Source organism: Odontomachus brunneus, unplaced genomic scaffold (assembly GCF_010583005.1).
Source record: "Odontomachus brunneus isolate Ranch 3 - 2012 unplaced genomic scaffold, Obru_v1 Obru_scaffold_041, whole genome shotgun sequence".
Lineage (NCBI taxonomy): Eukaryota > Metazoa > Arthropoda > Insecta > Hymenoptera > Formicidae > Odontomachus > Odontomachus brunneus.
Genome location: NW_022639491.1, coordinates 774,589 through 787,060, shown reverse-complemented (window position 1 = coordinate 787,060; position 12,472 = coordinate 774,589). Strand labels below are relative to the sequence as shown.

General features: G+C 42.6%; 1 protein-coding gene across 2 annotated transcripts; it reads left to right on the top strand.

The window, feature by feature from the left end:
- Positions 1-808: 808 nt before the first annotated feature.
- On the top strand, positions 809-11,291 carry LOC116844413 (frizzled-4). Of its 2 annotated transcripts, XM_032815908.1 has the most exons (7): positions 1,017-1,145; positions 1,220-1,393; positions 1,597-1,840; positions 2,203-2,449; positions 2,688-2,928; positions 7,964-8,157; positions 9,851-11,291. In XM_032815908.1, the coding sequence occupies exons 3-7, from the start codon at positions 1,637-1,639 to the stop codon at positions 10,642-10,644; spliced, it is 1,680 nt and encodes a 559-aa protein (XP_032671799.1). In that variant the 5' UTR covers positions 1,017-1,145; positions 1,220-1,393; positions 1,597-1,636; the 3' UTR covers positions 10,645-11,291. The 2 variants fall into 2 exon arrangements, with proteins under 2 accessions (XP_032671798.1, XP_032671799.1); XM_032815907.1 differs by lacking the exon at positions 1,220-1,393 and having other exon boundaries at positions 809-1,145.
- The last annotated feature ends 1,181 nt before the right edge of the window (positions 11,292-12,472 follow it).

The window sequence follows — 12,472 nt, the reverse complement described above, 5'->3', positions numbered from 1 at the left end:
CGTGCGTTCGCGCGTGAATTCTTCGCAAACGGCACCTCTCGTTCGCGCGGAACCTGTGAGAAATGTGACTGTGTTTTCGTGAGCTTCTCCGTAGAAACTGAAGTTTGAACGTTGGAAGAAAACTAAGACGTTGGAAGAGAAAAAAGCCGTGTTAAAATAAAACGGATGTGAAGAGATCGAGAAGAACTGTTCCCTCTCCGCAAATTCGGATTGATTAAAACGAAGTTCATTGTTTAGTGGAGTTATTTGCTAGATTAATAACTCTCCAAAGTAATCGACGTTGCATTAAGTGTACCTTGTGTTATATGAACGCGTAAGTGAAATCAAGTTATCGCATCGATCTGTCTCCCGGTTGTTGTACCTCGATTAAGCTGAGAGCAAGCGGCCGCACTGGTCACGAAGAAGCCAATTAAATTAATCTCGTTTAATGTACAAGCGAGTTAATTAAAACACTCGCCGAGTCGAGATCGGATTTGACAGCTCGTTAAATGAAGCCGCGACGGGACTGTAATTAAGAGAAGGAAGAGAAGTTCCGGTTTAATGAAGGACAAAGTTAGATCTTTCATTTAAGAGAGGCACGTCTTCACATAACTCTTAATCGAATTTTGAATTTTCAATTAGTATTGAGACTTTTTTTCAATGCGTTATTGTATTTTTGTACATTTTGTTATATATTCTTTCGTTGATTTGGATTCACAATTAAAATCAAATTAATCGATTCAATAGAACTTGAAATCATATTTTATATGCACATACATTCATATTTGTTTCTATGTTTTATCTTCTATATCTTTTTTTTTTTAGAGTTTCGAGTTGAAGTCCCGCATAATGCGCGATCGATATCTCGATGATACATCGACTGATCGATCGACCTGCCGGAATATACAGTACAAATTACGAAGATAGAGCGATAGGGATTTTGTAAAAGTTTTTCATGCGGAAAATATGTATTGGATTTTGTTAGTTTTGATGTTGGTGCGTACGATATGGTGCGCTCATGGTGCCTGCGAGCCAATCAGAATCGAAATGTGCCGCGGTCTCGGCTACAATGTCACCGCTATGCCGAATCTGGTTGGCCACGAAATCCAGGGCGACGCTGATTTTACCCTGCAGACGTTCAGTCCACTCATTCAGTACGGATGCAGGTAAATAGTGTGCTTTTCTCATATACGCTGTACGTCGTAATTGTCACATTACTACTTTGCTTCATGACAAATAGATCCAAAATCGGTAGATAACGAATCTTTACGTGTGCAAAAACAATGTCACGATTGTTTGAATTATTTTTTATTATGACGGACTTTATATCAAATTGCGGAAATAATGTTGTATGGCGCCAACTTTAGTTTGTGTTTACTCGACCCGGTCGCTTTCAACGAAGATAAAAATGAAAGTATGTTGTTTTACCATTTACTGTTATAATAATCACGTGTTTTGCTTCTTAGCCATTCGGCGAGAAAAATTTTTCTTCAGTATTGCCACTTTAAATTACTATAAATTGCGATTACGTATAATACTGTTAGATAACAGACTTTTATTTCCTTGTTGTTTATCACGCGATAAAAAAGCTAATATGATGTTTCTAACTTATTGCAGTGCACAATTACATCTATTTCTGTGCTCGGTGTATGCACCAATGTGCACTGACAAAGTCACTTCACCCATTGGACCCTGTAGAGGTCTATGCGAGCAAGTAAGAGCTCGATGCTATCCAGTTCTTCAAGGATTTGGTTTTCCTTGGCCAGCTGCATTGAATTGTTCCAAATTTCCACCAGAAAACAATCACCATCACATGTGCATGGAGGGACCTGGTGAACCTGGGCCAGTTAATCCTATTCAAGTACATATAGTTTAAAATAGTTTAATCAAATGATTTAAATGATATTTATAGGACATTTTGTATAACTGAAGTGTTGACTATATATAGGTAGTTGTTATATTTTTAATTTTTATAAAATTTACTAAAAAATATGTTAGATTTTTTCATGTGTGTGTGAAGCAATAAATTTTAACTCAAAACTACTTAATTACAAAGTTCGACAGAATCAAAATAAAATTCAAAATTGTAAAAATATAAGCTATTTCTGGCTTGTATTTTTACTTCTGGTTAGATCTATAAGAAAATTTAAAAAAATATTTGGAGAAGCTTCTCTCTTTGAAATATCGCGTTTTTGTTTTCAAACTCGAATTCGCCGTTTTCAGACGGTGGGCGGCAGCAACGGACCTTGGGGCTGTTCCTGGTACGCCAAGTCCGGGTTATATATCTTCCTGAATCGTTCCGGAAGATGTGCCGCCGCTTGCGACGCTGATATTCTATGGTCCAAAAAGGACAAGAAACTCACAGAGGCCTGGGTGACTGTATTCACCACAGCATGCCTCGCCTCCGTCGCAGTCGCTATTCTGATTCTTCTGAAGCCGCGCAAACAACCGGTATTAACCACTACCGCAGGTGAGAATCTCTTTGCGAGATAGAAACGTTCTTACAAGTGAAATAACAAGAATACTCGTACGTTACTCTCTCCTTTGATCACAAATTTTTGTTTTTGATGATTTTCTAGATTCTCAGGACCTTCGAGTATTGTTACTCGATCGGTTTCTTGAGTGTTATGTAGTAATTTTGCCAAACTTATCTATGCTTTCGAGGACTTGGATTATCTTAAGTAATAAAAACAATCGTTTGTTCACAGAACGTGCAATAATCTTCTTGACAATTTGCCATGCGGCAGTCGCGATCGGTTACGTGATTCGATTAGCGGCTGGTCGTGTGAACGTCGCCTGTACATCCGCGATTCCGCTGCATCCACAGGATCAAGTAGCCTTAGCCCAGCAGCAACAACAACAGTACCTAACGCAAGATGGTCTAGCTAATCCTTACTGCGCTGTCGTGTTTCTGCTACTCTATTATTTCGGAAATGCTGCGATTGTCTGGTAAGTTTTTGTCCTTTTAATATTACAAACGATCATAGACTGTGGATTATCGTTCAGATTACTCTACAGTCTCTTAACTTTATTGGACACATGTATAAACAATACAAAATACTTCTTTGTTTCGTCTTTGACCTCAGACGGCTGTGAGAAATTTCAAGGGGTCTTTCCATTACTTTATTGTTTGACTTTAATCACATATGGGATGCGAGAACCGAAGGATACTCGCATGATGTTCGAAGTTGTCGGTTGTTGCAGAGCGCCTTGTTGCGCTCGCCTCGCTGTAGCGAGACTGCATCGTCGGAGGTAGGGATAACAATCTGGCAACAGTGTTGACTCCCCTCGTGCCGCTAACGAGCCTCTGACTCCCATCTCGTCCCATCCCATCCCATCCCGTTTATGCTGAGAGGCTCATCTTAACGCGTCTAACGGGTGGCATAAGCAAAAAATTGCCCGTCCGCGTGTTCGATGATACCACTACCGCTTGATGTAAAATTGCTTTATGGCCTATCGGATTTACGCCGACGAAGTAATCTCGGAATGTATTTTATAAGTATCCTCTTAACACGCGATAGGAACGCGAGTTTCTTCTATCACAAATTACAGAAATTTACGGAAAAGAAAAATTATGATTTCTCAAGTGTTCGTATTGCAAAAAAAGATTTATAGAGGATTATGCTTCTGGATTCTTGTCACTATTGAACTCTTAGCCTTTCAAACTTGATCCAAGAACCTAAAAGCTTCTTGACACCTAGGTCTTTGATATTTTTGATATTTTCAAACCCTCATTCTCACAAGTCTTAAAACCTTAGAACCTTTTTCAATCTTTACATCTTTAAATCTACAAATCTTTTGATCCCTGACTAAAGGGAGATCACCCGGTATATAAGGTGGGTCGAGAGGAACCTTGTTGCCAGATATGCATGGAGTCAATGGCATTCCATCTTAGAGAAAGCAAGCTGCTTCGTGAAGGAGGGAGAAAGGGCGAGAAAAGCAGAACGAGAGAGAGAGGCAAAGAGAAGGGAGACGAACACGGCGCTTCGGACCAAGTAAAGAACAAGATGATTCACAATGCATGGGCGCAATTTGCGGTTGCGACTTTGCAAATGAGTTTCGCGAATTCGATGGCCTCACGCTATAGATCTTCGGATTTGCGAATAATTTAAACGTGAATCCAGATAAAAGCCCATGAACTCGAAATTGAATTTCGCATTTTTCTTCATCTCGTTGATCGTTTCTTTCGATCTCGAATCTACGTACTTCCGTGTTTATTCCCGCTTCGAGATATTCACATACATTTCTCAATTCGCATCTTTTACATCCAGAAGGTTAGGAATTCGATACGCCGTCTTCGGTTAAAGCCAATTGCGAGGATCCGGCCCTGGACTTCGGGTCCCAGGTACTTTTGCGCACCGCGGTGTAGCGAACTGTGTAGCGTATGGCCATAATTTACATCGAAAGAGCCGATAAACATCGCGCCCTGCGGACACGAAGTCATGCACCATGGACCCATAGGGCCCTCGCAGCCCTCGCAGCCCTCGCCGTGCACACACACACACACACACACACATTGTCCTGTCTCGCTTTTTACCACTCTCCTCCCCTTCTCTAAATCTTTTCTAAACGTATGGAAAGTTTACACGGAAAGATCCGACTGTAAAGATGAGATTTCTACCCAAATAAAAAAAATTGCAACTCGTCGAGTCCTTGAACGTTTTCCGTATTTGCTCTTGGTCTAAAGTCGTTTTGATTATCTGTGCAAATTAGCAACTGATGAATCTTCTCGTTCTCCGCCTATATCCATTTTCCTTTAGACTTCAGTATATTAAAACCAGGAACTACAGACACATGCGCGTACACATTTGTGTGAGAATTTGGAATTGTATGTAAACTGCTATTTTTTTACAGCAACCCGGTATTAGTAGATTAAAACATTCGTAGACCGGTTAACGCTCTACTTTAAATATAAAGCACGACTCGCAGCTCTTGTTAGATCCTCTCATGTCCAGAGAAACGAATCGATAATCGGTGATGCTACGCCATTGACAGAGAGGATTGTACACGGGGCCCCATGGTGGTAGGTAGTCCGGCAGTTTCGTGTTTCCGTTTCTCTCTTTTTCTCTCCTTCCTTCAGTCCTTCCTCCCACCCTCCTTCTTCCGAAGAGTTTGACGGCCGTCTCAGGAACGAGGGAAAAAGGATAAGTTGAAAAAAGGGGCTCGAGGAAAGAGCTGATCCATCATCTCTCTCGCGGTGCCCAGCCGGGGCCTTAAGCTTAAGGACCCGGATCCGAGAATTTCTCGATAATTTATCCAAGATAAGAGCTCCACCGTCGATTGCGCGCCAGCGGAGAACAGGGAACCGAGGCCCCGTCAGGGCCGTCGGGACCCCGATAACAAGCCGCCGGCATTATCCGAAGCATCCTGCTCTCCGTCTGGTCTTCCGAGGAAGACGGAAGATCGTCCGTCTCGTCACTCACGTACAAGTATATCGGTGTGTCTATATATTGTAGTAAAACCAATCGCGAGATCTCCGCTTGAACCGAAGAATTCGTGATCTCTTTCTTTCGCAGACACGTTTCGAAAAGCGCGTGGTACGTGGCTGAAGGGCCTCGTAATCTTAACGACTAGTCAAACTTGTTTGCGCTCCTGCGTCGTACGTTCACGCAATAAGCTAGAGAACGGCGAGTTCGTTATCACCAACGAGAAAGATCCGGGATTTTTTCGTGGTCGCTCACGCGAGTTTCTCAATCCTGCCGATTACACGAGGATCGCTTGGTAAAAATAGGCTCGCGTGCATAAGTAGTTTCTTTACCATGAGAGTGGTTGCATCCACAACTGTAGTGACTCCTTAGCTTTTCCAAATTCGTTACGAAGCATGAAGACAGAGAATGAGAGACAGAGAGAGAGACGGAGACGAGGCAAAGTGTAGTTTGAACGGGAGGAGGAACGCGAGGAGGAGGTAACGTCGTGTATAGGGGGCCCGCGGGGTATATAATCAGCGAGATGAGATGAGAGGGGCACTAGCTACCTCTTGTTTGTTTTGTTAGTTAGCGAGTCGTTAGGTAGTCTCTCTCTTTCTCCTTTTTCCCTCCTCCCTCCGGAGTCGGAGTTCGAGTTGCACGGAAACTGCGAGTACTCCGACCACCGACCACCCAACTGTACCAGTGGTTACGAGAGAGAAGGGAGAGAAATCCCGTGCCGTCACGAGACTAATCGGTCGTATTACGCATACTTCGACGAGATTAAGCTCCTCGCAATCGCATTTAAATCATGTCGTGCCCGTGCCGCGAACGATTTTACTAAGTGAGAAAACGTTGGGCAGCTTCACTCACCTCTTTCTTGTATATGCATCCTTTTTCTCCCCCTCCCTTTTTTCCCTTTTGCTCCCGTGATTCTCGTCAAACCTCTCAACTTTCCTTCAATCCGGTGTTCTTCTCAATTCGCAAAGCCATCGGCAACATCCCACGAGGTGTTAACGCGTCCTTTTAGAGTTTTTCTTCCCTCCCCTTTTTTCTTATCGGCGTTCCACGAACGCAAAAAGTCAATCGCGCATCGTGCGTCACGCGTGTGCACCGCGTCACTCCATTCATCACATCGCACGACCGGAATTCGTCGAGCAAGTTTTTGCTTTTCCAGAGGGACAGCGCGAGAAGTAGAGGAGGAATTAGCGAACCGGCCGAATCTCGCTCGATTGCATTAATCCCCCTCCTCTACGTTCATAATTTCAAGCTTCTTTGTTGTTCGGCCCAACAAGGAATCTCTTAATAGAGACATCAAACTCAACGCTCCCAAAGTACCTTTTTTGTTTTTTGCAAGAGAGGAAACAATGACATCTTCCAAAGCGGTATTTAAAAAATATGTCTATAGGAAATGCGGGTATTCGTCACTTTTCTATTACGTTCTCAGATGCATCACGATGAACGTGCGAGAACCACATGTCGGTAGATCCGTAGATCGTGTAGATCCGCGCCAAGAGACACGGCTACCGTCGTCCACTCGGTAAATACTGGTGTCGGCAAACATTCGAAGAGAAGTTGGCTACCTTGTAAAACTGGTTTTCAGAAGTTCACTATGAAATCCAAAGAGTAAAGTCAATTCATGTGTTACAAATGATGATAAATTTGTATTTTATTATTAGAATAATATTTTAACTATTAATAATTACTATTTCAAAAACAATATTAAACTTATATATATTATGTACTTATCTTTTTATATAAAAATTTATAGTGTTATATTAATTGTTCGTGTCGACTTCTAGATACCGTCTATCTTATTTAACTTCGCAATGAATGCGTAAATACAAATTTATAGTACAAATTATTTGGAAGGAGCGACGAATCGGTCGACACGCTGAGAACCGTTTCATCTCGAAACCTGAACGAACAATGGTCCAAAAGCGTGTGTGTACGTGTGCGCGCGCTGCTGTGTATATTTTGTGTGTTGGTCGCGTGAGAGACAGAACGCGTCTTCGCACCAGCATGCGTCGTTGCACACGCACGTGCAACTGCACACCGCAATAGCTCCCTGCCGACTATAATCCGTCCCCCCTCCCCCCCCCAGCCAGCAACCAGTCTGTCGAGAAAGCGAGTTGCAGTGAAAAGCCGACTAATTAATCACGCGAGTCTTCGACAAGATCGAAAAGCAGCGAACAGGTCAAACGAGGCGCAAACACTCTCGGCCGCCTCGTCGTGTCACTCCATCTCACTCTCGTGCACGTTCTTACCGCGTGTAGTCACCTTCGTTCCTTTCTACGCGCCTCCTTCCTTCTTTTATTCGAGTTGTAAGCTCCCGCAGGGCCGTATAACCGACTCGTAGTCTATCTTTGGAGGCACGGTCAAGAGAAAGAATTCGGACGACGTCACCACGTGTTAGACTTCTTTATCTCTTGCTATATTTCAATTATTATGTCCCTCTTGAAATTCGTCCTGACGTCGCTTAAACTTTCGCTTCCAAAACTATAGTACAATCGAACGAGTCGCTGCTGCGAATAACTTAAGAGTTTCTCCCTGTTATTCGATACGATTTGCGATCGCAGGTGGGTCGTGATATGCGCGTGGTGGTGCATAATGGCCAGAAAATGGACGAGGACGGCCAGCAACTGCAAGGAGGATGGTTTCGGACCGCAACAGGGATTCTCAACCATCGCCGCGGTTGCGGCTTGGGGTCTGCCAGCCGCGCATACTATCGCCGTCCTGGTCACGAGGGACGTCGACGCTGACGAGTTGACCGGTAGGTTATCCCATCAGATCCTTTGACTATGGGGAGACAGAAAGAGGGTTCTATCAAATCCTGGGTCTGCTACATTCTTCTTCTTTTTTTTTTACCCTTTTTACGTTGCGTCTACGTTTCCGATGCCCTTCGACTTTGCTCACGAATATTAATTCTTCGATTGAATTCTTGGATTTTTAAGCTCGCTTGAGACCCAGCATTTGTCCAAGCTAATAGCGCGCGCGCAATCTTAGAACTCGCGTTGGTCAGCCTCTAAAAAGAGTGCCCGGAGGGCTTTACGACCACGCCTCGTTATACCGTTTGTTTTATGAGGTTGCTCCATTGGCGTAGTTGGATCCGCGGAACTTGCTTGATTCGCGATGGATCTCTTCCTCTTTCCAGTCTCCGGTAATTGTTTTCTTTTTTATCCCCATCCGCCCGGCTATCTCTATTCGTCTATCTATATATCTACATCTATCTGTTCTTGTCTCCTCCTCTCCGTCTATCTTAATTCGTGCAATCCAGCTGAGACTACCTTATGCTAATACCCGCCGCTCTCTCGTGTTTATGTTCCCGATAAATTATGCTCGAAGGCAACCAGCCGAGATTAGCATCTTTGAATTAAACGACCGGGCCCGCGGCAACGGCGGTATAACCTTCGGTTACTTTTACAACCACTATACTTATTCCCGAATTGAATAAATGGTAGATGTGAGTAAATACTGTACAGTATATTATAATGTTAATTATCAGTTTTAAAGAACATGTTATTTCTGGCTTATTGGACTTATCTCATCGTTGCTGAAATTATCTACAATTGCTCTCCGCTCTGAATTATAGTATATTTATACACGCACGCACGTGCACGATGTTCATCACCGCGGTATTTTTCAGTTACAGACAATGTGAGGGAAGAAAATAAAATTGGGTCGATTAGGTTGATTCGTGGATCGCGAAAGGAATGTCAGCGATGCCTTCCGCCGACAGCACGTTGGATCTACCGCATTCTTTCTCTCTCTTGTCGGCTAAAAATTCTCGCAACGTATCAGAGAGGAGCAAGAACGAAATCCTTTCACACGCGTTCTCCGATATATAGCGCCTTGTTATCCGGACATTCATATTGCGAATTGTATCGTAAATTGTGTTTTTACGAGATACAATGTTATTCGGACTTTTAAACGTTTTCTTGCAGCGACAACACGCAGCAACATGCAATATCCGTAAACGTCTGAGGTTCGCGGTACTTGCCTTGCAGAATTTACATATCCTCGTATATGCAATCGAGACAATTTGCTGGTGGCATTTCGAGAAGTTACAAAGCCATCCGCATGCGCGCGCGCGTAAGGGAACAAACCCGGTTAGTCGAGGTCCTTTCTCTGTCTCTCTAGCAGGAGAGGCGACATTCAATGCAAATACCTTCAAACTTGCCCCGCAACTTGTCACTGTCCACTGATAGGGCCAATAGCCAGCCGGGGCTTTAAGGCTTGGATCTTCGCACAAGGGTTTTTAGTCGGATTCCCTTAAATTAGATCTCTCGGATTTTACATCCTGCATTTCGATACTAAAGAGACATCAGAAGCCGAATAACATTCTCTTCCACGCGATCATACTTTTCTTTATATTTTCCTTTTTAACTACATACTTACGTATCTATATATAAATGCATAAATGTTTCAAAACTTTCTCCGTACTGTACTATTTTTTTCTGTTGCAGCTAGTTGCTTCGTCGGTCAGCAGAACACGCATTCTCTGCTCATGTTAGTATTGGCGCCTCAATTCGTCTACTTAATGTTCGGCACGATGTTTCTGTTGGTCGGTCTGGCGTCGTTGATGTTACCGCGACGTCCAGCAGTGACGCCCACCACAACATCAACGTCGTCATCGTCCTCTTCATCGTCGGCAGCGGCGGCTCTAACCGCGTTAGCGGCGTCTCACGCGAACCCGTTGATGCGTACGCACCAGCGCGAGATGTCCGGCAAATCGTCCCCGGCGGAGATCCACCGGCGTCAGAAGCAGCTATTGACGCGTGTCGGCATATTCGTCTGGCTCTACGCCGTCCTGATGATCTGCCTGGCCAGCACGAGTTTTTACGAATGGTGGGGAAGGGAGACGTGGCTGCGAGCGCCAGAACCGTCGACGACGCCACGCGTACCCTCCCGGCCTTTGCTGCAGGTTTTCGTGCTGCGATTAGTGGTGACTCTCAGTGCCGGCGTCATGACTGCCGCGTGGATCTGGTGGCCCGAGGCGGCGAGTATGTGCCGCAGGATATCGCACTGTAAACAACCGCCGCGCAAGTGCCATCCAGTGCCGGTTATGCATTGTTACAGCGCTGGAACTGCCGCCAGTCCCGTGCCGCATCAGATTCATCATCTGACTCATCTGACGCCGCCGCAGCAGCATCCTTTGCTGCATCAGCACGCCATCACAAATCCGCAGATACCACACAGAAATTATAAGAAGCATCGAAAGCATCGAAAACATCATTCGGGCAGCGAGACGCAAGTCTGAGCGAACGATGCGCGCGTCAACGTATACCTCATGGTTTACGTAACTCCTCGCTATTCGAGTGCCTTAAACGTTATCATTTTATTAAGGTCCTTTTACAATGGCCGTAACGATATAACTGTAAGTCCGTAAGAGGCGATTGTAAAAACCTGTTTTTGATGTAGCAAGACGTAATGTAAATTGTAAGTTGAATTGTTTTCATTTCTTACGCTTTGCGGTCGACCAATCAAGACAGCATAAGATTGCGCATACAATAGATACTTTATCCTGATTGGTCCATCTTACATTTTATAGCAAACTATTGTAGATAGCATTGTTTTAAGAATATTAAATTATATGACTATAAATTAAATGCTATATATGCTAAACTTATATAGCTATATTGTTACTGTTATTGTTGAAGGACCTTTACGCTCTACGATATGGCACGACAAACGATACGAACGTATTGTCGTATATATCCTTTGGTTTGCGTCAATATGCGCGCGAGAGTTAAAGTCATCCGATATAATCTAAGTTATTTAGCATTCTTATCACATCGTTCATTCGATAATCCTTTTTCTCAAATGTTCTCAATTTCTTCCCATTCTACGGTAGCTGTTATGATACATAAATTTAATAGAAGTTCCTCTCTTCAATGGAAGACAGAATGACTCATCAAAGATACCTTCGCTAATGTGTTATCATGTTATTCGATAGTGAGTGATATTAACATTTCATTTGCATTTTTGTGAAATTTAGAAAATTTACATATTTTATAATGCTATATTGCGTGTTTTATAATGCTGATGCGAGTTCGGTGCCGTTGAACGAAACGTTCGTGGACAATGAGAAAACGGCGGATGCTAAATTTAGACATCGAAAAATGATGGAACAGTACAATCAGAAGGGAAGAGTGCATTTATTTCGGTCTTTGCCCTCCTATTTGTGCGGCAGCGTTATTATGTAAACGCACGTACCTGCATAGACCATGGAACAGTTATCGTACTGCATTTTTGCAATATATAATAAATGAGTCCTAGTAAGAGTCTGGATACCTCGGACTTCTTACTGAATGGTCTAAAATAGCGGATCTAAGGATTATCAAGTAAAGAAACTCTTAAGTCCCATTTTACAATAGGTATTTTAAGCCTTATTCTTTAAGCTCTAAATTGTGATGTATTTCCTATCTAAAGCTTTTTCACTGCCCTGAGCCCTAATCCCTAAGCCTTAAGCTAAATCCCATCTTTTAAAGCTTAGCAAGAACATGGGGCTTAGAACTGATATAATTTCTCTAAAGCATAAAGTTTAGAGTTTAAAACACTTATTGTAGAATGGGACTAAAAATTTAGAAATAAAAATTTCTTCTGTAGAAGAAATCGTTATTTTAAGGTGGAAGATACATATGAAAAAAATTAACTTTTTAGAAATTAAAAAAATTATTTTTATCAATACTATTACAAATATATATATATATATATATATATATATATATATATATATATATATATATATATATATATATATATAGAAGGATTTCTTTTAGAGATTAACTTGAATCGAGCCAAATAGGTAAAACAAACACTACGTTCATAAAAAAATCAAACGAATCCAGACTCTTATTTTATTCTAATGTGCAACACTCGACAGTGCGATTTTTGTCCATTCTTAACCACTGCCAGGAAATAATTTTTACTCCGTATATTGTGCCAATTTTATTCTCTATTGTATTAACATACTCTCTTCGCCTTACCCTCGTAAAGAAGTTACGCGTGGAATATTTTAGATAGCCAGTCACATTACGGAGCAACATTGCTTTTCTTGACGACGTATTTTATTGATTTTATTTTAT